Consider the following 24,006-nt stretch of genomic DNA (forward strand, 5'->3'; position numbering starts at 1 on the left):
AGGTTGACATGTGGTGAAGGAACCTTGGTGGGTGGGGGGGTGGGCGGAAGGTACAAATATATTACAGCAGAGAGAGCCTTTGGAATAGGAACCCAAACAGCAATCACCCATTGTCCATTGTGGATATACAAAGAAAGATATATTACAGCAGATGCAAAAACCATAACCCCAAATCTTATTTCTACCACACGGATCCAGCATACCTGTATACTGAATATATATGTAGAGAGAGATTGCACAACTAGCAGCAGAGAGACTTAATAGCCTTTGGAATAGGAACCCAAACAGCAATCACCCATTGTGTCTGGAGGATATACAAAGAAAGGAAGCTTGACAGCGACCCAAAGCATAGCTAATTCTTTCCTCACTGTGTTGCAGAACTGCTACAGTCTGAGAAGTATAACTCAGAGAGGATGGTGATAAGGAATGAAGCAGTGATGTCACTGGAGGCTAGCGTGGTTCCCACAGCACACAGGGGAAAAATAAATGTCTTCACCCTAAACTTAAGCCTCCTTGCAACAAAATTACTCCCCTGCGGCAGCAGACAGAGTCTCCCAGGAAGGGTGAGAACTGATAGGAGAGAACCTTCCCATCCCACCGGCACAACTGAGGTAACTCCATCCTGAATAATTACCCTAATTCAGTGACAGCCCAACTCATTATCACCTTATTCGGCATTACAGACGAACTCTAGCAGCTGAGGCTACAGTGTCTTCCAAGCTGCTTGGAGAATGAAGAATCAAACTGCCAATAAATTCCCACTGGGATTCAGTACCTAGGCATCCAGCTTTACTCCTCATGCCGAATTTTGTGCAAGCTGTAGGTGCGGATTCCAGCTCACAGAACAGGCCTTTAGGTGCTTATAAGCACAACTGTATACACATAAGGGCTTCTACTAAAACACATGGGAATATGAATTCACAGCTTTCAAAAATAACCACTCATTATCAGGTTTAGGCTTTTTTTTCCCCAGCAAATACTTCAAAAAAAGACACACAATCTGCATTTATGGAGTTGGTAGACTACTTATTGTGTAAAATTATTACTGAATATAGTTTAAAAATAACTCTTGAGGAGTCTCAACTATGATTAAAGGTAACATCATGCTTATTAACACATTTTCATGGCACTCTGCATTTATCTCTCACATTTTAAACAGAGTAAGAGGAATTCCTTGCCTCTAAGAGCCTACATATTTTGGCCAAATTATTTATTCCATTTAAAAAACAAACCAAAAACCACAAACAGAAATTGTGAACAGAAACAAGTGTTAACTTCCAAGGAAGATCTATTAGATAAAACTGAATAAATGACCTTGCCTAATCATTGTATGCTAACTATTCATTTGCACAGAACATTTAAAGGAAGTAGTAATCACTGAGTAGCAGAAAGCCGAGAACAGACAGGCTAGCAGTTGCTGCCTTACCTTAAGTACAGCTATAACAATACTGGCATCCCCAGCCTGAACAGCAACTGAACTGACTGTTGTCGTAGAAAGCTTCTGCTCCGAACTGGCTTCATTTGACATGGTGTTTCAAAATGGGACTTCATACATTAAAGCAGACTTGAAATGCTCTTGCAAAGTCCGCTGTTCATTTCAGAAAGCAACAGATTTGCTTGGATTCATTCAGTGAAACAGCTCAGCTAACACTGATTAGTCTGCCAAAAGGAAAGAACAGGAGGTTAAAAATAGACAACTCCATTGAGTTTATCATTCTTGAGAGAGATTTGACACACCCCTAGTTTGGTAACATTAAGCTGCCTGTTCTTTTTTGTCACCATCTGAAGTGTGAAGAGCTTCTTCCCAGAACATCACCTGACACTGGCTAACCAAAGGAAAAAAGATTCTCAAATTAAAACAGCTAGAAAAAAAATTTTACTATTTAGTCTATACAGACAAGCCCAGTGTTTTGAGGTTTCAAAACATGCAACTATACAATCTACATTTTCACATTCTACAAGTAAAATATTTTCTCATTTACTAGTTACTGAATATATTTGCTCAACATAATTCTTCCGCTAAGTCAAAGTATTTAAACAGGATGAACATGTGTATATAATTCAGATGCTGAGTCAAAACAGACAGGGGATTTTTAATCCAAAAATATTTAAAAGTATGGTGACCATAACAACCAGAGAAGGAAACCAAGTACTTTGTGTGAATTCTTAAGGAGTGTTTTATTCCTGCCTAAGATTAAGACAATTTACCTGCTTTTCAATTTAATCATAAGTTGTTTCTATAGTCTTCATTTTGTTCTAAATGAGCATAAGGAAGACCTCTCTAATAATTTTTTAAGCCCTACTTAAGTATTTTATTCAGTGCAGGGAAATTAATAGACACATTTAAATCACAGTATTGGTTAGGCATATTAATTCTACTGCCAGAAGCCCAGAGCATGCCAAAAGTAGCCTACAGCACAAGACAGCAGCTGCTAGTTTTCTTCCACAGAACAGCTGGGAAAGTGACACTGGTCTTTAGGTTTGCAGGTCACTCTGGAAACACAATTCCACCCAAGAAACTACACGCATAACTCTCCTCTAAGCATCTGTTTGCTTGATTTGTTTAAAAATATGTAACATTTAGCAAATCTAGTTTATATAAAAATTATCTAATTGCAAACTAGAACAGACACACCTGCAATGAAATCAAGATCTGGAAGCAAATTCTAAAATATTTTGGACTGGAAGAAACTTAGGGTAGTTACAGGGAATTTGAACAGATGTGTCAAGCTATGGGATTTTTTGTTTGTTTGTTCTCCCCTCCCCCCCCCTTGTTGGCAGACTCTAATCTTAATTTGATTGCCATCTTCAAACCATGTGTTTCAAACAGGGTATCCAGAAGCGCATTGTAGCATTTTGTGCTGAACTAAATGGGCTTGGCAAGTCAAAACAACAATTTTCCCATCCCTTGTGCCAAAGCAGAGCCATGAACCCTCAAGCAGCCAACAAGGGAACAAATATCACATAGTTTTCTGAAACACATTGTAACACCTATGAGAGGCCCATGAACCTCTGTCACTGAAACATTATATAGATATTCATGGGACTCATGTGGATATTCATGTAATAGGTATGGCAGAACAAAATGTTTGAAACTTAATGGCCACACAAAAACTGAAGGGTGAAAGTCCTGAAGAAAACCTCAAAGCTGAAACAGAAGACACAACCCGATTTTGGTTTGAACTTCCTAAATACTCAGGATTTCCAAAAAACATTCCAGAAGACAAGCGACTTTGTATTTTTTCATCCTGCAGGCAGGACTGAGAACAAACAGGGCTTGACTGTTGGAAAAACTGATGGGAAAAAAAAGAGCCTGACCTCTTGTTAGTCTTATAAAAGGAGTTACAAACCAATTTTAGTACTATGTCAAAATGTGTCCTTGAGTTTTTGTTCTCTCAGAAGCACATTTTAAGTGTACTTTCTCATGGCACAAGTTGGGCCCATCCATCATCTCACTATGGTAGCCAGACATAAGAGCTGTTTTTCACTCAGGTGAAACAAGGAATCATTTTTCATGGTGCTGACAGCTGGAAATCATGGAAAAACACCACACTCAAGAAGTTGACCATAAGCAAGTTTGGCAGCAGCTGAGTCAATTGATTCAAAACATCTGATAACAAGTGCATGGATATTGTATTTATTTGGCTTATGCTAAGCATACAAGATAGAGACAAGGAAACACCAGAGCAGCAGGCAGAGAAAAGGTAGCAAGGAATCAGAAAACATTTTATAGCACAACCCTGGGAGAAAAAGCTGAGGATGTTGGCATTGCATGATGATCCATTTCAGCTGTGTCCAGGGAAACAAAATTTAACAAGCATGCCTTTCTCAGTCTTGTTTACTTACCTATCTGTCATCTGTTCCTCTGTCTGAAACAAACAAACAAAAAACCCTGCTAGAAGCCAGAAACAGGCAGGCTATCTGTGTCGGTAGAAAGAAATACTTCCCCTTTGTTGCTGCTGTGTGAAAGATGAGAGTAAGCATGACAAGAAGAAACTAGCATTCACCAGCTGTCCACAAGAAACAAGGAATCTGAACAAATGAACAAAGGAATAAATCTCAGGAAAACAGAAAAAAGATGAAGTCTCTCTAGTGTGAATAATGTCAGGTATTATCTGTAACAACTGTATGTAAAAAGGATTTGAGAGGTAAACGTGATAAAACTCATTTTCAACATGGAGTGTGTCTTATCAGCAGCTTTTTCTCATGTGTGGCAAGGGAAGTGCGCTAATCACAGTTTTGACAGTTATGCATAAGAAAAGGGCCTATCTTTCTTGGAGATAAGTTGCTTTTTGTTCAGAGCTTTGGAGCTGCCAGTGCGCTATGAAAATGCCTCTGGGAGAGACAAAGTTCACTCCCTGCAGCCTCAATGACACGAGGTCCTTTGCTTTGACTGGTTTGTAAATGTAACGGGTCTCCTTTTCTTTCCTTGTCTCATGCCTGGGAGAACAGGCGTACACAGCAAGGGAGGGAAGGAGAACAAGGGAAGGAAGCATCCCTCAAACTGATGGGTTTCGTGTGGCTTGGAAAAAGATACATAAACACTGCTTTCCTCTGGCAGCCCCACCTGAATGAGGGACAAAGGTGTCAGAGCTCTCCAAGTCTGTGGTTGCTGCTTTTTGCTGGCTCCTACCATCTTACCTTTTGAGTAGGCAACATTTTCAGGTATCGTCAGGAATGACAGTATGAGGGCATGAAAGCAAGAAGTCTGCAGGTCTCCTCAGGTTCATAAAGAGGGGACTCTGCAGCCATGGAGGTCACATGCAAGGGTGAGGGTTGAGCAGGAGGTAGGTATTTCTCCTGGAAGAGGCTCCTCTTTACCCTACACTGGTTGAGTAAATTTCTAGGATGACAAACTGGTTGAAATCATAATCAAGTTTTGTCATTCCTAAAAACCAAAATCAAGTATGATAAAAACCATCCCGGCAGCAATAGCAGTCAGGGGAGGAAGGCAGGAAACAGAGACGCCTCCTCCCAGAGGTTAAAAAGTACATGAATGGCATGTAGGGAACAGTAACTTGTAATACCATCTCTTTCTTAACACTTAATTAGAAAGAAGTGTTTCTTGCAGAGAACCACACTATGAAAGCTGCTAGAAAACAGAGGGAAACTGAGGCACTTACAGACATTAACCTTTTACTCGGGGCCGGAGAGGCAGGACAAGTCAGGGCCAGGCACAAACTGACTTCCCAGCACCCAGAGGCAGAGCAAGAAATAGCGCACGCTACTCCCCAGCAGGGCTATGAGATTCAGACACAGGCCACAGCTGAGGGAAGTCTGTCCTCCCACGATCCCCGGACCACCCAGGGCGAAGGGCAGCCCTGCCCGCTCCCCTCATGACAGTGAGGAGTTTCTGCTGCTGAAATTACTGAGGCAGGGCAGCTGCACTGAGAGGGGAGGAAATGCTCCCTGCTCCCAAAAGCAAGGTTATTACCACCTGTAAGAGGGAGGGATAGGGCCAGCCAGGGTAAATGAGATTAACTTCAGGTAGGTAACAGCTGAAGCACAGGCAGAAGCCATTTCCCTGAGAGTCCATGAGCTGAAGAAAAGGCAGCCCTAAAAATAGCCCAGGACGCTGGTGGCCCCAAAAAGGGGGTTGTGCCGTCTTTGCCACCATGGAAAGAGAAGGCACAGAAGTCTCAGTAAAGGGCTAGGAAACAGCTGTGAAAGAGTGCCCGAGGGGTAAAAGACAGCCTGCTCCCCCCCAGCAAAAAATGGTAAGAACGAACCATGGTCCGTGCTGCCTGGATTATTGTTTGATAGTTCCCAGATTCGTTTTACTTAAAAACATACAAGTATAGTGAAGCATTATAGCTTGTATCTTCCCATTCTTCCTGTGCATCACCCTAACAAAAGCCCTTCTACCCTTGCTCCTTCGTCACCAGTCCTGAAGACACTTTATACCACTCTAAGAAAACAGCATGATGAGAAAAAGCTACCCAAAAAGCATCGTCACACGAAGCAGAGAAAAGACCTGGCAAAGGTATCCTGGTTTATCCCTGTCACACTGAACATGTCTCCATGAAAGAAAAAGAAACAACACTGCTAACTGTAAAACCAACAGTGTATCAGAGATCAAGAAACAGGCAAACAGTTTAACAATGCTAATTCAGTGCAATCGTAAGAACAAAATCACTGTTTGTTTCCAAGGACAACAATACTTAAAAAAACCCATATGGTAAACAGGCTTGGGAAGCAATGACAGCTGATACATTTCAGTCCACTGGTCATTAATTTTTCATGTCCCACTCTTCCATCCCAAAGCATTGTCTTCCCTATATCCCTCTTCTTGGATCCTAGAGGATTTCCACAATGTATACATGCTATTTGTACCTAGCGCTTGTCAAAATAGTACCTAAATCCCTACTATTTATTAAATGATAGAAGAGATCCACCAAATTTAACTAGGGCTTACAACCACGTTATAGCACTTCAGCCTCCACTCTTATTTTAAGAAAGCTCATACAGCCTTTAAATTTAGACCTCCAGCTTCTAAATGTTATATAAACAAAGACCGTTCTTTCTAGCATCTGTTATTTAAATAAATCATCTTCCTGTTCTTTACCTGGCTTATATACAGGTTAAAGAGGAATGCTGACACATAGGGTTTGTTTATATTTTTATTCACTAGAATTCCTGAACAGTGTACAATCACTCTGATTGTTTTCAAATATACAGAAATAATAAACCAAGCTTGGTGGTAACCTGCTTATCTGATCTGCTTTCTTCATATCTTGTTATCTTAGCACATGGCTCAAGATGGGCAGCATAGAAAACTGAGGTGTTGAGATCTTCACTCAAGAACCCCTGCAGCAAAACAAGTTTCTCATTCTAAGAATGCGTTAAAACATTAGTGCTTTCAGAAAGAACGTCCTTTCCTTGTTAAACATAACACCGTGCAAAAAATTTATTTCTTTAGATTCTTTACTTGCAGATAAGCTTGAGGAGGTTTCATACAATAATAAACTGGAGGAAGAGGACAAAAAGTACCTTAGGGAAAGGAAGAGAAAGAGAGGGAGAGAGGAGCACAGATCCCCATGATAATTCTGAAGCCACTGGCAGCTCTGACTGATTAACAGATGTACCTCTAAGCCAACTCATCTGAACAGATGTCTCCAAATCCAAACACATTTGGTATCATTTTTCTTTGCAAGTTTAATTTTATTTTGCTGTCACAGCCAATAAAAAACACAAGTTGGATTTATACCTTTCCTTAAAGTGACAGCTACAGGAAAGACTTAAGGAAAAAAGTAACTCGATGACTATTCAAGTGTAAATATAATGGCAAAATATAAACAACGAAAATTTTAACTGTTGAATGGGGTGAAAAGATTAAACAAAACAGCAAACAATACACATGTGAAGCGCAAAGTGATCACATCTCATTCTCTCTCACATCCCAGATGAAGAGACCAGCATGTCCTCTTAAGTTTACTGAAGAAATGGCAGGGAGGCTATCTCCACTTCAGTTTCCTCAGAATCAGCTGGAGAGTGGACTTACCCCATCAGCACCCCCACGGAAGGTCAACATTTCTGTCTCGCTGGATATTGTCCAAAACAAATGCTGCACAGCCTATGGAGCTGTACTTTGATGAATACAAAAGTGAAGCAGTTTTAACAGCTCATGGGTGGCACGTACACTAGTCAGCCCAATTGCAAGCTTGTCAACAGAGAAAACCAGCGTATTCAACTCTGTCAGGAGAATGAAGAGACATTAGATAGTTCATTAGTCCATTGTTCAGGCTCCAGCAGCAGCAGAAAGAGAACAGTTTATTACACAAGATTAGTATGTTCCCTCGCCCATGCATGTAAGGAAAGCCAGCAGGACTTTTGTTACTAAATTCCTTAGGAGCATTTGAAATTCCTTCCTGATATGGTGTGTTAGCACAGTGGAGTATGCACTCTGCACCAAATATAGATGTGAGACAGGCTACACGTTCTCCCTGTAAAGAAGGAAGATTAAGATGCAGATTGTAACCCACATCTAAGTCTCAAGGCAGCTGCAAACTGTCCCACTAATAAGGTAACCACAATGACAGTTTTGCCCCATGTCACTAATTTCTGTGTTTAACTTACGTTTGCAATGTAGCTGTGTTAAAAGACTGTTTCCCTTTAATTATTTTTCAATGTTTATTCATGAATACAGATGTCTGTATTAAACATGAAATAAAAACATCGGTTAAAAATCACACAGACTGTTCAAAGAGACAGTTACATCAGTGTAACTGGGTTCTTAGGACCATCTTTTAAGGGTGAAACATCTCTGTTCAATCTTATCACAAGTAATCAGCCAGCAATGATGCAAAAAGATCAGTATGAGTCATTCATTTAACAGGAGACTAATTAAATAGATATAATCATACTAACCACACCATAACATTAAAGCCATATTGTTGCTATTGTTTGGAAGAGTTAATTTAAATGGACACAAATTTCAGAAAGCTAAATTTAGAACAAGTACAGAAGTATGTTACCCAGCCACACTTCTGATAGCACACTACTTTAGACATTGATATCGGGGAGAGTTTATCCAGAAAAGAAAAATTCAGCGGGGGAATTGAATTTTAAGTGTTAAAGAACCATGAGGCTTTATAATCCTTTTTAAAAAGTCATTTATCAGCGGAGTTATAAATAGCAGTGCTTTGTTTTGTTTTAAAAAGATAACTCCATCTTGTATAACTGCTACTTGAAGGTTCACACTGCTGAGCATTCCTCTGTATATTTGGGTCACGTATTTCCATCTTCCAGACCATGGTACCTCAAACAGCAAGCACATACCAGGCCCTGCCTGTCCCTTTCACGTAAGTGCTGAATTGTGTGACATACTTAGAAGAGGTTAAAAAGCAGGAGGTATTGAAATCTTCCCCTCCCCCCCCCTTACTTGTCTGGAACTGGGTTGTTAAACAGATGTGTGCTCACTGCTGACACCCAATGTAACAGGGGTGTGACTACAGGGTATGAGGATATTCCCTCACTGTTCCCAGTTTAAGTGACCCTCCACACTCTACAAAGGATGGCATGTAACACTTCAGAATTCAAGTCCCACATAAATTTAGGAAGCATTGTGTATAATTAAAAAAACAAAACAAAACTTTCCCCCCCCCTCAATACTCTTCCAACACTAACTGAAGAGCAGTTAACTTGCATTTACATGCATCAGATGGCATTGTTTGCCATCCATAGCAAAAACTCCTGCTGCTGTACAATCACCAGGAATAGGTGATTTGTTCCTGTTCTGGGCCTGGATGCTCAAACTTCATTTGACCTGAATGCTGCTGTCTGCAGTAGCAGGTGGTTCAGTGCAATAGGAGAGGTTCAGTGAACAGAAACTTGGTACCGAGACTCTCTCATGTATATATGTATCACTGTTCTTCATACTGCTTCCAAGGGACACCACGACGACCAAGCTGTCTGCATAGCAATGTGTATTACGAGACACCATAAGCAACAAGGAGCTGCTACAGGAAGATTTCTGTCACAGCTTAAGGTCCTTGAAGGAATTGATTTCAAAAGCATAGCAGCCCATGCTGTCAAACCAGAAATCGGTGTCACTTTTTCCACACCACTGCACCCAGTGCTGTAATATCACCAGAAGCCTCCCTTCCCCCAGAGGTGCTTACAGAAAATCAGTATCTTTACCTGGCTGTAGTAGGGAAAAACAAAAAGCGGTCTGTCAGCATGTCCTTGTTGGATTTGACTGCAGATTCCAAGGACAAGGACCCTGGATCAGCTCTGGAGGGTGTACACTCCTTTGGAGTCTCCCTCATTGTCACCCCAGAATCTGAAAGCCCACCTTGGCAGCGCGTTCCCATCTGACAGTCTCTTCAGGCTCTTTGTACAGGGTGTATGGCTGCAATGCTGTGCCCAAGGTGCGATCATTGTTTCAAGTCTTCAAGAGCACTGCTTTCACTCCCTTGACTTTGACACAGCATTCCTTCTCTCTTAACGCCCAACAGCAGTCATGAAAGTGGCAAACTCTCAGGAGAGCCACTGAATTGTTCTGCGGTCTGCTCCAAGCAGCTTCTGGTTCTTCCACCACACAGATGAATGATGAGGTCTTGGGGCCTCAGGTTTCTCCTCTTGAAGTTCAGCAGGAGGCAGAAGATGCAGCTCTCACCACGGTAAAATAGTGTAAAATGAGAGAACGGACAATTTAAAAAAGGGTGATAAGAAGAAGAAAGAATTCAAACAGGGAAATAGAAGACAAAAGACTGGATAAGATTTTGAACAGGAGAAGTCTTGATGAATGATGAAGGAGAAGCTGAGAGTTGCAAGAATGAATTAGGGACTGACAATCAACAGTAACTGCAAAGGCACACATAGCACTTGGCTCTTTGGAGCAAGAGAACCATGTCAGGGTATTGAAAGAGCTCTGCATTGTTCAAGATCTTGCTACCAATATGTCTGTGTTAGGTATAAGCTGAAAGAGCTTGTGGGAAGGTGGCGCACACACTGGTTGAGAACCTAATGTCGCATTAAGTGTTGGATCAATTTAAATCACGTTTGGATCTGAGCTCCCAGATTAGTTTTATTCTAAAGACTAAATTGCATGTAATAAAACAGTGCTCTGAGAGCCTAACTAATACGCAGTGAATGGACACAGTCAGGAGTTCAATTTAGAACTGCAGTATTGCTGCAAAACAAATCACTAAATTGACTCTCTGTGACCTTGCTGTCGGTGTTAGACTTGCAAGGTATGGGTTCTATCTATGACCCTTTTACAGATACACATTTACCGTAGGCCATCAGCATCAGTGCTGATCACGCAAACAAACCCGTAGCTCAAATGTATCTTTTCCAAGAGCTTTATCTGTCACAGAGCATCCAGTAACATGTCCAGGATCCTTTTGCCAGGACAAAAGTATTTTCCTGTGAATCATGGAATAATTTATTTTTGACCACTTCTTCCAATTTCTCAAACTAGCTTCTTCTGAAGTATGAGTCCTCTAGTGAACTCTGCAGTCAGCTGCTTTGATTAAGGATCCCCATTGCTTAATTACCTCGAATTTCATACTTGAAAATAGGTTTGCCTGGGACAATAATCACCATCTTTGTTTGAAAAAGGATACAAAATGAAGTTTAATGATATGGTGGATACAAGATTTTCTGGTATAATCTCCTGTGATCTTCCTCACAGTGTGGAGACAAAAGGCAGGCAAGCACTATAGTTGAAATTTGCAATCAGACACAAAGCTGCACGGGGGACCCTCTACATGTAATGGGATTGGGGGAAGGGGGAAAAAGGAAATATCAAGTCAAGTACAACTGTAGACTTCTTGGATTTTTAAAATTGCACAGAGGTTCTTGTTTTGTTTTTAACCTTAACACAATTTCAATATTAGAGTGCTTGAGGCAGGGTCCTATGAGATACGTTCTCAGACATCACATTAATTTGCCTGAATGTTACGGCCTGAGAACAGTACTGTATCCTCACTGGCAACAACAACATTGCTAGAGTGCTGAGGTAAAATTCACGTAACGCAAAACAGCTTTCAAATTAAGGTTTTGACTGATCACGTTAAAAAATACACTGACATTTTTACAGAAGGTTTACAGAAGATACATGGCGTCACTGGCTGTGCAGTAGGTTTTGCTCCAGTCTTCCTATCCTCTAATCTGCAAATGACAATAAATCAGGGTGTTACTCCTGAGGCATCTTGTCAGGCCCTGAGGTAAAAGGGATGTATATCAAGTAAATTTAAAATAATAATGATGCTAACGTATTTGCAAATCCTTAATGTTTCATATTTGTCTATTTTTGCACTGGTTCTTTAAGATCATGCAATATGTGTTACAGTACTCTTCAGATTTAAAAAAAAATCTTAAATAATCCTCTTAAGTTGCAAGATGGAATATTAGATTTTGATTTTTTTTCCTGTTATACAATTACTGTGGGCTTTGTATTTCTTTAGCTAAATCAAGAGAAAGTTTAAAAATAAGCTATTTCACTGCCTCCATTTTTTAACTCACAGAGCTTGAATCCAACATAAGCAGTTCTAGGAGACAGTTGAAAGATTAAAAGCTACATTTCAATAAGGAAACCTGGAACTTGGCCTAAATTAATAGAAACTTTTGAGGAGTCCTCTGTCATCCTTTTATTATACGGAAGTCTTTTCAGAAGGCAGAGATAGATGATGTATCTTAAGTCATCCCTTGAGAATGCAGCGGGATCTGCAGTAACTATGTTTTAGAACCTTGCTTTCAGTGTTCCAGGCATAAAAATAGCATGCAAGAGTACTTCATGGGCTGCATAGCGCTTTTTTTCCCCCCACTTGATCTGATATTTACTAAATATTCTGTAATTAAACCCCTTTCTCTGAGTTACTCTTTCTTGCTGTGCTAACATTTCTTCTGTTGGCAGGGTATTTGATTAACTGCCTTGAAAGGATGAGCTTGATCTTCGCAAACTTCCTTACAGCCCACCTGTTGACACCACATGATTTTTATATTAGTTGTAAATTAAACTCTTACAATTCACCAAATGCTTTTATTACACTTACTTGGTTTTCCCTCCTTTCTTTTTGCTGACTACTGCTATTCAGGTCTCACTACCATATATAGGAAAAAAACCCATCACCTCAGTGTTCTAAGATGAAAATTATTTGAGCTGTGCTTTTTATATCCTCTGGGTGTATGCATGATTTCCATGACTATAACATCTCACCCACTCCTGAATATTAATGAGGTTTCCTTCCTAGCAACCCTGTGAAGCAGGGGATGCAGCTGTCATCCCCTCCCAACACACACGCACTGGCAGTAACAACCATTTAATCCTGAAAGTAAATTCTTCTTTGGAAGCAATGAAGGAACTCTTCAAAATGTCTGTTGGATCATTTGCAAAGTCTTGGACAAAACTGTTAGCGGAGAAGACAGTTTAGCGGTAGACATGTGGACATACCGCTGATAAGGTCCAGAAGACAGAGCAATACCTAGGGAATAGGTAACAGCTAACAGTGAATAGCAAAAAGAACTCCAATAGTTCACGTTTCTGTCACCTGCAGGAGAAAATGCCCTGGCTCCTTCAAGAAGGACTGGTTCTACAGACGTAATGCACCACGAAACGATGCCTGCAAATGGCAGCTACCTAACGAATTGGCCATATACGATGGGTGGAAATAAAAACCTTACAAGGCTCACTGAGCATGTGGCTTGCTGCAGCCTTTCGATGCTGTTTCAAGCAAAGCATTAATAAAACCCCTAGCTACAGCTGACCACATTACTGTGTTTCTTTGGATACGTTTGTCTTGGAGAGGAGGAAGGCCACGCTCTGAGAGGCAGTGAGTGATATAAAGCAGACAGTGGGGCATCACATTCACATCATCACCACAGATATGTGGAGTAGCAGTCAAATGTGTTGAATACATTGTACAATCTGCACCCTACTGCGGCTAGCTTGCAGTTATCTATCATCCAATAGAGGCATGCAGAGCTGCATACAAGGGTTCAGAAAGAGAACGGTCTGCACTTAATACCAGTTTAGAATATGGCTTGTTCCCAAGTGTCTAAAAGTCAGACTCACATCACACAATCATAATAAATATCAAGTAACCATGCTGTATACTTGCCTGTGAAAATGGTTAAGACACCATAAAAGCTACTCTCTTTCCTAGTAGTCTAAAAGCACCTTAAGAGGAGAATGGAACATTAGAAGACACTTATCACTTGGCCAAGACTTAAAAAAAAAAAAAAAAAAAAAAAAAAAAAAAAAAAAAAAAAAAAAAAAAAAAAAAAAAAAAAAAAAAAAAAAAAAAAAAAAAAAAAAAAAAAAAAAAAAAAAAAAAAAAAAAAAAAAAAAAAAAAAAAAAAAAAAAAAAAAATCCTGGCATAATAAAAATCCTGGCATAATACTTGAGAGAATGTCCTACTGGAGCTTTCCAGCCCACTGGAACTCTGCAACCTCCGATCCTGTGAGGCATGGGGATCATGAGTAATCCAGGCGTGCCTGGAAGGTCAGCAATGACAATGGGAATGTGCTGTCACTTACCCAGCATCTGCAACTCCTGCTGAGAAAATGAACATGGGAAGCAGAAACCCCAAAATTGAGATGGCAATCCATACACTGCAAACCACGCATAACACAGTGAACCATGTCTGAAAATTACACCACTGAAATTAACACATGGACTGCTCCTGCCAAAAATGGAGAACAGTAACAAATAAAAATCAGGGTTTTTGAGAGGTATTTGTTTATGCTTTGTTCTGATATAAAACTTATCAAGTAACAGGTCCTTCATCAGTTCCTCTGAGAGGCAGTTCTCACAGCTAGGATAAGCTTCACTCTCCATTTTATTTCCATAATTTATAGATGATTAGAATTGATGTTTGGTGTAAGATCTAGGAAAGAGCTCAATAAAGTTTTTTTAAGGCCCAACCTATAAGCATACTGTGTGGAGAGCATTTATATCCATTCAAATAGAGCCAGTGATTCTCGGGACTTCACAGAGTCTCAGGGCTCTTCTACCTTGAGCTGTCACAGCCTTATTCTACGCGCAATACGTATCTACACAGAACTGCCCAAGCATCTTACTGTGCGTGTTCTAGGACCCACAGCTACCATGAGACCTCCTTTTCATTATTTTCTAATCTACTTAACGTACATGTTGCCTTCTGACAGTGACAGTATTGTAGCAGAGTAGACAGAACAAGATTGGGATATGTAATGTCAGGATCCTCAGAAAAGCTGAGTGTATTTATATGGTCATAAGTAGAAATCATGTTTTAGCTGGCTGTGCAAAGCAGTCATATGGGTCATTTTGGTCACGTGCAGTCAGTGGCATGTGTTGCTATAGAAGTTTGACTGATAATCTGGGGCTAAATCAGCCTTCCCAAAGAAAGACTATTACATACTGAGTGTTAGAAATTAGGGATAATTACATTGCATCTAACTCAGACATGTTAAGCACAGATGTTTGAGCTTAATAAATCAATAGGATATTATACATAGCATATAGTATTCCTCCCCTTTACATACAAATCCAAAGCGCATTAGAGGTTTCCCGACAGGAGCTTGCATCAGTGGTGTCTGACAGTAATCAACAGCTAGCTGTTTGTGGAACAGCTTAAAGGCTTGCTAATATGTAAAATATATATTTAAAATTGTAGAACTATAAAACAAATGCTTAATGATTTTAAATTACCTTGCGCTTGTTACCTGTGCGCAAAAAGGTAGTTTTTCCTGTAGCATTAGGTAGTCACAACACATTTGACATTTCAATGCTGTCATTAAACTGCCAACAAAACAGCATTATTATTTAAAAACCTGTGGTTTATTGGCAATAAAAATCATATGTTGCCATTTCTGTTCATTACTAAAGTAAATTATCTGCACAACTCTTGCTAACACAACCAATTGCTTCCACTTAACAACCTGCTCTTAAGGTATTCCAAAATGATTAACTTAAGACCGATTAAAGTTTCCTTTGTTTTTCTTTGTCCTTCAGAAGTTTGAAATGTTAGACTAGCTCCTTGCTCTCCAGCTAATAAACTGTAAATATCACTAGTATCTGGAGAATTAGCTGAACTTTTCCAACTGAAGTTAAGTAAAAAAATTGGGATTTTCACTTTGCTTTTTAATGTTTTCCAACCTATTTCCTTAGCACATCTGAAATTTTAAGAAAGTGTATTTTTTTCTCCTCTCCATTCAAAAGAGGAATTTATATCCCAACTCAGCCTTTCTCTTGTCTATTATATTCCCACAATCTTTGCTGTAATAGAGACCTATGTAAACTAAGGTCAACTCTGACAGGAAAAGAGAAAGCTGTTACCTTAAGCTCAAAATAGCAATGAAAATTAAGTGTATCATTAATGCTTTACATATACTAAATACTTTTTAATATATCCTGTTTTTATACATTCTTGTACTAGCATAACTAAAATTTTACAGTCACACAAGCATCCATTTTTTATTAATATCTTTGATATTTGATTAATATGTTGTCTTCCAATTTGACAGAATCAGAGGTGTTCTCACAAGTTTCTTTAATAATTCACCTTCAGGTTCCAAAATAACCTGAAGTCACAGAAAAACAGTCCTAATACCATGTGTTTGGGAGATCTGTGCAAAGGGACCCATTAGAAGCAGGAAACCAAACTCATTTTTGTGTGGTTATTTAGTCTTACCTGTATTTCCACACAGTAAATATCCACAACAAAACTATCTCCACTGAGCATCAGATGAAAAATATCTTGAAGAACTCCTTGACTCCATATCCTTGCAAAACACATACAATTAGTCAATTTTCAATAGAATTTTCCATTAAGATGCAGTCTTGACAGGCATCAGTACTATAACGACGGGACTATTTAAGTGGAGGAAACAAAAGTGGGATGATTGTGGGACTCAATGATTTGAAAATGATAGCCCAGTGTACTTCTCTAACATCTGATTTTGATTCCCCAGAAGTAACTCTGCAATAGCCTGCACTTTGGTTGTTACATATTAGGAAATTGTGGAAATGACGCACTACAGAAAAGACTCAGTCTACCAAGATTTAAAATGACTGTGCAAGTTGGAACCAGAAGTAATATAACTGCTTGACTATTTGCCTTTGTATCTTATTTCAGAGTATATCACTTTTCCACAAACCTGAAAAAGACAACAGATATCTCTCCAAAGAGATCATGAACTAATTACCCTGTTGGAATGTTACATAAATTCCAGATACTCAAACAGTTTTTGGCCATGCAGTTCACATTCAGGAGCTTTTGCAGCTATTCCATATGTATGGGTTGAGATCCTGTACGCTTAGACCAACCTTCTGATTATTTTCTTTAAATTAGAATATAAGTCTAACATAACTAGGCATTTTTACAGTGCTGACTCCCTTTTTACTGTTGCAAGAGTCTGGAGAGACATGAGGGATAGACTTCAGAAGCCGGGAATCACCAAATCTTTGCTTTCATCCCCGTTTCTCAGCATTTTAGCTCTGGAGCTCACGTGATGTGCTATTACAGAATTTCATCTGTAGCTCCAAAAGCTTCCTTTCTTCCTCCTTCCTAATAATCTCCTTATACAGATTAAAATTATCCTGTAGAAAGAATTCAGAAAGCTGGAGGTTAACATAACATCATTACATGTCATTACAGTTGTTGAAAGCCTGTGACAACCTCTCCTTGTGATCATGACCTACTGATAATTTTTTTTTTTTTACTCCAATAGAAAAATCTTCCCCCTATCTTTTTGTCAGCTGGCACCGATATCCTTAGGCTAGCATGATGGTTTAAGAAGTGCTATATAATCCCACTGCACACAGAACCCTTCTCCATCCGCTGCTATACCTCCAGAGTAACTCTATTTGAACACTAAGTCAGTCACACAAGCTATACAAGTCTCCATGGTCCAAACCTGTTCTTTTCCAAGAAAAAAGTTAACCCCATTAGTCCTACTGATCACAATACAAAGTCAAGCAGTAAACAGAATCAAACGTTTTTATGGAAACTAATACAAATGCCCACAGACCTTTCACAATTAAAAGAGCGTACAGGTGGTATAGGCATTTTATATGACTGCCAGTCCATCCAACTGATGCCCTACTAAAAATGAATGACACCTACTGAGTTGATCACCATTCCAATGCTGCTCACTGTTCTCTGTCACAAAAAACACACTCGGGATTACATTACCAGAAAGAGTAACAAAATGCTTACCGTATTTTGAAATATTTCAAATACATCCAAACTTGGCTAACAGGAACTTAGAAATTCTTGTTATTGATTTCATTACCATGGAACAGGGTTGACTCCATCACTTCCAAGTCATTAGTCATAATATACTTAGAAGTATAACTACTACAATCCTTACAATCAATCCTTCCCCCTTTTCTATTGGTATCTCCCCATCTTACATGTAGCACTGTATCCCTCACTGCAGGTGATTTATGTTAAAAAGAAAAAAATAAAACAGCACATTTGCATCTTTTGGAACTCGTTGTTTTAATTGGTTTTGCTACCAAAAAGTGCAGAGCAAGAGCCACAGGTAGAGCCACCACTAGTGCTCGCAGTAGTACCTGCACAGACAAGTAACAACAGATTACTTGAGCAGAGTTTTGCCTTTTAGCATGTCTCTCTATATCTCATTGACTTTGTATGCTATTAAGGGTTGTACATTTCTAAAGGTTCAGTAGCAATTACAACCATAGATGGTAGATTGACTAAGACCAGCACAAAAATCTCTCCATTAGTTACAGTATTCAACAGTATTCTTAACAGATGGTGTTTATTCTATTCTTTCCGTAAGATAGGAAGTCTCAGAGTTCATAGGGAGGATTCAGAAATATCTGGCAGCCTCATGCAACGTGACCTAGAAAACTACTGCTGTCATTCCCGATACATAGAAAACGGGCAAATCGCAAAGTGCTGGTAAATAGCACCTTACTAGCCACTTGCAGCCAGGAAGGGGAAGGGAGCAGAGAGAGAGAGGAAAAGCTGGCATAACCCAAGGGTTATGTCTCTCTATCAGAGACAATAGAATGAAAGTCAGAATCCACTGGCCTCTAGGAATGTCGGATGACAGATAAGAACAGCCTCAAGATTGGACTTCAATCACGGAGCCAAAATTAACATCGGGGTTATTAGGGTGAATGGTCATCAGTTCCAAGTTGTGCACACAGCTGTCACATGAATGAGTTAGCAGCTTCTGATACTGCTCTGGTTTTGCGTACATTGTTGAGCCCCTAAACAGAATAAAAATAGAATTAAAAATAAAATAAAAACTTGCAAATACTCTTACTGTAACACGTGCTTACTGTAAACTAATATTTTAATAGGATTTTATACTGCAGACCGTTAATTACTGTAAGTAGATTTGATTTACAAACAAATGCTGCAGAATTGGAGAGACAGTGTTTATTAATGACTATAATCTTAATTTACTTTCATGTTTGTGCTTTGTATTAAATATACGTAGATTTTTCATGTTTGGGTTCTTTCTAAATGAATTTATCTCACCCAAAAATCAGCCATAGTAACAGCAGCTTTCTCAAATGGAATTGAACAACTAAATTAAATTTTAAAAGATTATATTGAAAATGTCTCTTTATAGATAAGGTCTGTGAAACTTCAGTTGGTTTTAAACTAGTGTTAATGTAATATTGTACCATCGCATCAAATGCATCAAAAAGTAGTCGAATTTTCTCTGCCAAAACACCTGAGACAAAAAAAAATATCTTTATCAATTAAGTTTCAGAGAAGCCATTAATTTTTAATTATTATTTTTTATAGAGAAATTGCATTATTTGACACATCACTTTCCTGTGGAGAAAACGTGGAAAAACTGAGACAAGTAAATGTAATATTTGCATAACAGATCCATCAAGAAAACCTGAGATCCATCAAGAAAACCTGCAGAGTAATACCAATGCCTGCAGGAAGAGAGCATTATCTTACCTGTGAGCAAAATATAGTGAGATAAGGTACTTAGACCTAGACAGTTCTTTGTTTCACACATAGTATCTAAAATGGTCAGATACCACACCATCTTCCAGTAAATATAATGTTGAATTTATCCAGATTAAATCCTGAAGAAAAAAAAGTTAACCAAATTATGCACACAGCTGATTTTGTTTCAATCCAATTCCCTTCTCTTAATAAATTTCATTTTATTACTAATCTCATGGTTTTAAGTTGTTTATGAACTTCATGTTAATCATTTTTCATTAGATGAAAATCTTTAACCTCAAAGGTACTACCAGGGATATTCACATTATTCAAGATTCTCCATTCAAAGGGAAACAAGACTTAGAAATAAAGCACAAGAGGCGTGTACCAGTTTTACACGGGAACAAAAACATTATTAATATAAAACTGACTCATGCACATACTATCTTACTTTTGTGTAAGTACTGCTATCGGAAAGTCAGAAAAAATAACACAGACTCTCGCTCCTATTAATAATAGTTCAAGAGCAGTTCCCCTTATAGCTACAGTGTGTTAAAGAGTATTCCATACTTTTTAAAGATATTGGGGGAGTGATGATTTTTACTACCATTTATCACAAAAATATAACACAAATGACATTTGGGAATACAGACCAGAACAAATTTATATTAGACTTTAAAAAGATGATTTTTATTAAGCACAAACAGCTTTTAATACATTATCAATACAAATAGGAAAACATCTGTTTAATGAATTTGATATATCAAAGATTTGATGGGCAGGTTGCATACTGGCACAATAAAAATGATCTTTTTTTTTTAAAAGTATTTCAAATTAAAATTATAGGGTCACCACTGTCTACACTGCAGGAACTTTACCTACAGTCTAAAATTACTACATCACCTGGGCATAGGGGGAATGAAAGAACTACAATTTCATAATATGGAACTCCTAACACTTTCATTAGCACCATTCAAAGCTTGCATCAGCTGTTTAATTAAGAAGCAGCTGACAGGTCAGGTAAAGCTTTACAGCAAATTTCAGTGCAAAGTTTACAGTTCCTTTTCATAAGATACTTGGAATCTATGGTTTTATAGCATGTTAAATAATTATGGCTTGATAGATGTACAGTGTTAAGATGCTGAGAACATTTACTTTGGAAAAAAGATGAGACATAACGGCTGTGAAATGCATTTTAATATATTATGCCAAATTCTGTAATATGCAAACAACATGCTGGATTACAAACTGAAGTCCTATTATGAATTCATAGACAAGGGTCAGTATTAGCTCTCTGGGGTAGTTGCTTCTGGTTGTCTCAGCTGCTGCTTCTTCAGGCTAACTAGCTTCATCTTCTCTCTAATGTGTTCCGCTGCAGAAGCCATATCACTTGGGCTCCCAAAGTACTGCTCAGACCTAAAAAAAACAAACCCACAAAAAGTTATCAGTGAAAAGTAAGACAGTACATGAATATACATGTGAATGGCACCAGAAAACACAAAGCAGGTAAGAAAAATAGGCACTTTTTCCTCTTGAAATTTAAAAGCCACCTTTAAAAGGCTTTGGAGATTCAGTGATGAGACTTGACAGCAGATCTTGATGAAATTATTACAAATACGGAATGACCCTTATATACCCAAAAGATTCTCTCAACAGCAGGGCGCTGTTCTATAAGCGCAACTAGATACTTCCCAACATCACTTTTTACCACCATTCTCTGGATATCCCCCAAGTCAGTCTGGCAGTTTTGAGTACTATGACAATCAAGGAAATCTGTCTATACATGAATTCTGAGGCTATACAATTGCTGCATTATTGAAGGACTCTGTGTATGTGAAGTCAGCCACATGCTGTCAAATTATGTCATCTGTCTCTCAAACTGAAAAGAACACATGGCTATGTAAGTTGATTTCTCCCATTCAAATACAACAAAACAACAGCTGAAATGTTAGGGAAACCACTAACCAAGCTGTCAGCAAAAGGAGGATTTGACCAGAATACATGTTTCAGAAGAACGGGTATCAAATCTAATTACAAAGCACAGACATTGAAGACTTTGGAAATGGTGGTAGGACAAAGGACTTTGGACAGAGTGGGGGGACAGGCATAAGCAGACAGAAAAAAGTTACTCCATGCAGGAGTGGAGTAGTTTGACTAGGGAACTCCAAAGACAACAGATTGCACAGCTGCGCATGGGATCACAGTATGGTCAGATGTTTTTCCTGGTGCAGATTAGAAGCCATGAGCAGGACAGGGAACAGTGACCTGGACTTCCAAGAAGATACTGACAAAAGTCTGAAGTGGTAAAGAAGCTGATGAAGATGCCTCCAAGCTTTTTATGACATTTTTTGTGTTCCTACATTTCTTAAACTATTTCTACTAATGAGCGAACCCTTTGCAAATTGTTTGTTAAATGCTTCAAAAATAGAATGCCTAGGGATGATGAGCAGGGGATCCTGGGATTTAGGACAGCTAAGATCCCACTTTTGAGGAGGGGGGGACACAGAACTCCACTGAAATGCCAGAGGGGTCAGAAATAATGTTCAGGATTCAGTCAGTCAGCCTAAAATACAGGTGTATATATCCCTACAGCTATAGGAGCATTATGTTAGGACTCAAACCTCAAAGTGTGGCAGGTGTCTTCTTTCATGGGGAGTTTTCCCAGGTTCTAATGTTTGTTTTTACTTTAATAATCTGTCTGCAAATTACATTGGTTTTAAGAATAAATAACAGTTGCTACTTTTATTGGGTCAATAAAATCTGCTATACAAAAGTTATACTAAAATACTTCAAACAACATAACACACTTCTTGGGTTTTTGGGGTTTTTTCCTCACAGCTATAAAATCCTCCAGTATTTTCAAATACAATACTGAAAGGGCAGTAAAAATCACTACTAATTCAGGCCTGGGTCCATCTTCATGGGTAGCACTCCTTACTGAAGGAAACTATACTGCATAGGGAGCATGATATTTTGGAAATAAGATGACAGGAAATTAATTTGCATGACCAGCTTCCTGTAACTGTATTTTTCAGATCAACTTCAGATAACCCATAATGCAGTTGCCTGATACCATCCCATAAGCTTTCAGCCTCTAATTCAAAAAATGGATTTCAAATCTCATTCACTATGGTGCGGGATCCTACACACCCAGAGACTAGTTCCAAGGCTTGGTTATACTCAGGTAGAAGAAATTAATTACAAGCTCAGCATCAAAAGGACAAGTGTATTTTAGTGAACAGAGAACTGAGTTTTATTATGGCTGAGATTCCAAATTCAATTTGCTTTTGTAGCTCAAGACAGCCACCAATTTTAAATTAGTATGAACAGCTCACAAGGGAAGTACTGCTTTATTTGCTGAATAAATCAAATGTAAATTTATCTTCAATGTACTGGCTTAAGACTTCAGATAGAATTGCAAATAAATTAATAAAAATACTATGATTCAAATCTGATATCTTTTTTCAGGGAGAAGAGATTGGGACTGGTCATTCTTCTGTTACTTCTACATACTTTGCTGGTGTAAAGACTGCATGAATCTAATAATTACAGAGTGTGAAAAAGTTACTACTTTGAAAAAGGGGGCACGTTGTCTTTAGAAAGTTTGAAATTGGATCTGCCTGCTTTCTGTGAAAAGATGGGAAAGAATTTTTAATGAGTATCAGTGCGTAGCCTTTTTAACTTCAGCAATAAGCATTCAGGATTCTTCTGCATAAGAGGCTATTATGAGACTTCACTAAAAGCATATTCAGTAGGCATTAGAAAAACATTCTGCATACCCATCGGGATAAACTACAGGCACTGTTAGTCTGTCCAACAGCGATTTCCCAACTGCTTCAATTTCATCAAATTGCTCCATTTCATTAAAAGCTTCAGGCTGCTCTGGACATTCTTGCAAAATCTGTTAAAAAAAAAAAAAAGGAAATGCAGAATAAAGTAGGCAAGGGATAGCATGTAGTTTTTTAAGTACCATTAACTGGCAGAGTGAATGCTCTTTCAGCATCTTCACTGCCACATTTGTATGAGATCAAATGAAATATTCATCTAGTTCAAGAAAGGAAAATATCGATTAAGCTACATTGAGAAAATAGTTCAGGGCTACTGCTGTTCTGTAGTAGAACATTTTACATTACTTCTAAGAGGGAACAAAAAAGAAAAAAATTCTTGCTAGGCAATATTCCAGCAACAAATATAAAATGCATAAAAATAGTAACCTGCATTAAGACAGTCATATAAAATGGTAGAAACCATTATCCCGCTGTATTCAGCGTTGGTGCAGCCTCACCTTGAATACTGTATGCAGTTCTGGGCCCCACAATTTAAGAAGGATGTGAAGGTCCTTGAATGTGTCCAGAGGAGGGCAACAAAGCTGGTGAAAGGGCTGGAAGGAATGTCCTATGAGGAGCGGCTGAGGACTTTGGGCTTGTCTAGTTTGGAGAAAAGGAGGCTGAAGGGTGACCTCATTGCTCTCTACAGCTTCCTGAGGAGGGGAAGTGGAGAGGGAGGTGCTGAGCTCTTCTCCCTGGTATCCAGTGATAGGACACATGGGAATGGTTCAAAGCTGCGCCAGGGGAGGTTTAGACTGGACATTAGGAAGCATTTCTTTACCGAGAGGGTGGTCAAACACTGGAA

The 24,006-nt window shown here is 38.8% G+C and overlaps 2 protein-coding genes across 4 annotated transcripts in view; both read right to left on the reverse strand.

Moving 5' to 3' along the window:
* CCDC141 (coiled-coil domain containing 141) overlaps window positions 1-1,589 on the reverse strand; it is a 106,866-nt gene extending 105,277 nt beyond the window's left edge. Inside the window, 1 exon segment of the mRNA XM_009278616.2 lies at window positions 1,427-1,589. Coding sequence (XP_009276891.2) covers window positions 1,427-1,528 — 102 coding nt within the window. The 5' untranslated portion in view covers window positions 1,529-1,589.
* Window positions 1,590-20,042: 18,453 nt separating this feature from the next.
* SESTD1 (SEC14 and spectrin domain containing 1) overlaps window positions 20,043-24,006 on the reverse strand; it is a 64,696-nt gene continuing 60,732 nt past the window's right edge. For all 3 annotated transcript variants that reach the window (XM_009278621.1, XM_009278620.2, XM_009278619.2), the window contains 2 exons: window positions 23,154-23,275; window positions 20,043-20,790 (listed from right to left, as the gene is read on the reverse strand). In XM_009278621.1, the coding sequence (XP_009276896.1) occupies window positions 20,661-20,790; window positions 23,154-23,275 (252 nt within the window). In that variant the 3' untranslated portion in view covers window positions 20,043-20,660. The remainder of the gene's footprint in view (window positions 20,791-23,153; window positions 23,276-24,006) is intronic.

This window comes from Aptenodytes forsteri, unplaced genomic scaffold, assembly GCF_000699145.1.
Source record: "Aptenodytes forsteri isolate BGI_AS27 unplaced genomic scaffold, ASM69914v1 Scaffold257, whole genome shotgun sequence".
Taxonomy (NCBI): Eukaryota; Metazoa; Chordata; class Aves; order Sphenisciformes; family Spheniscidae; genus Aptenodytes; species Aptenodytes forsteri.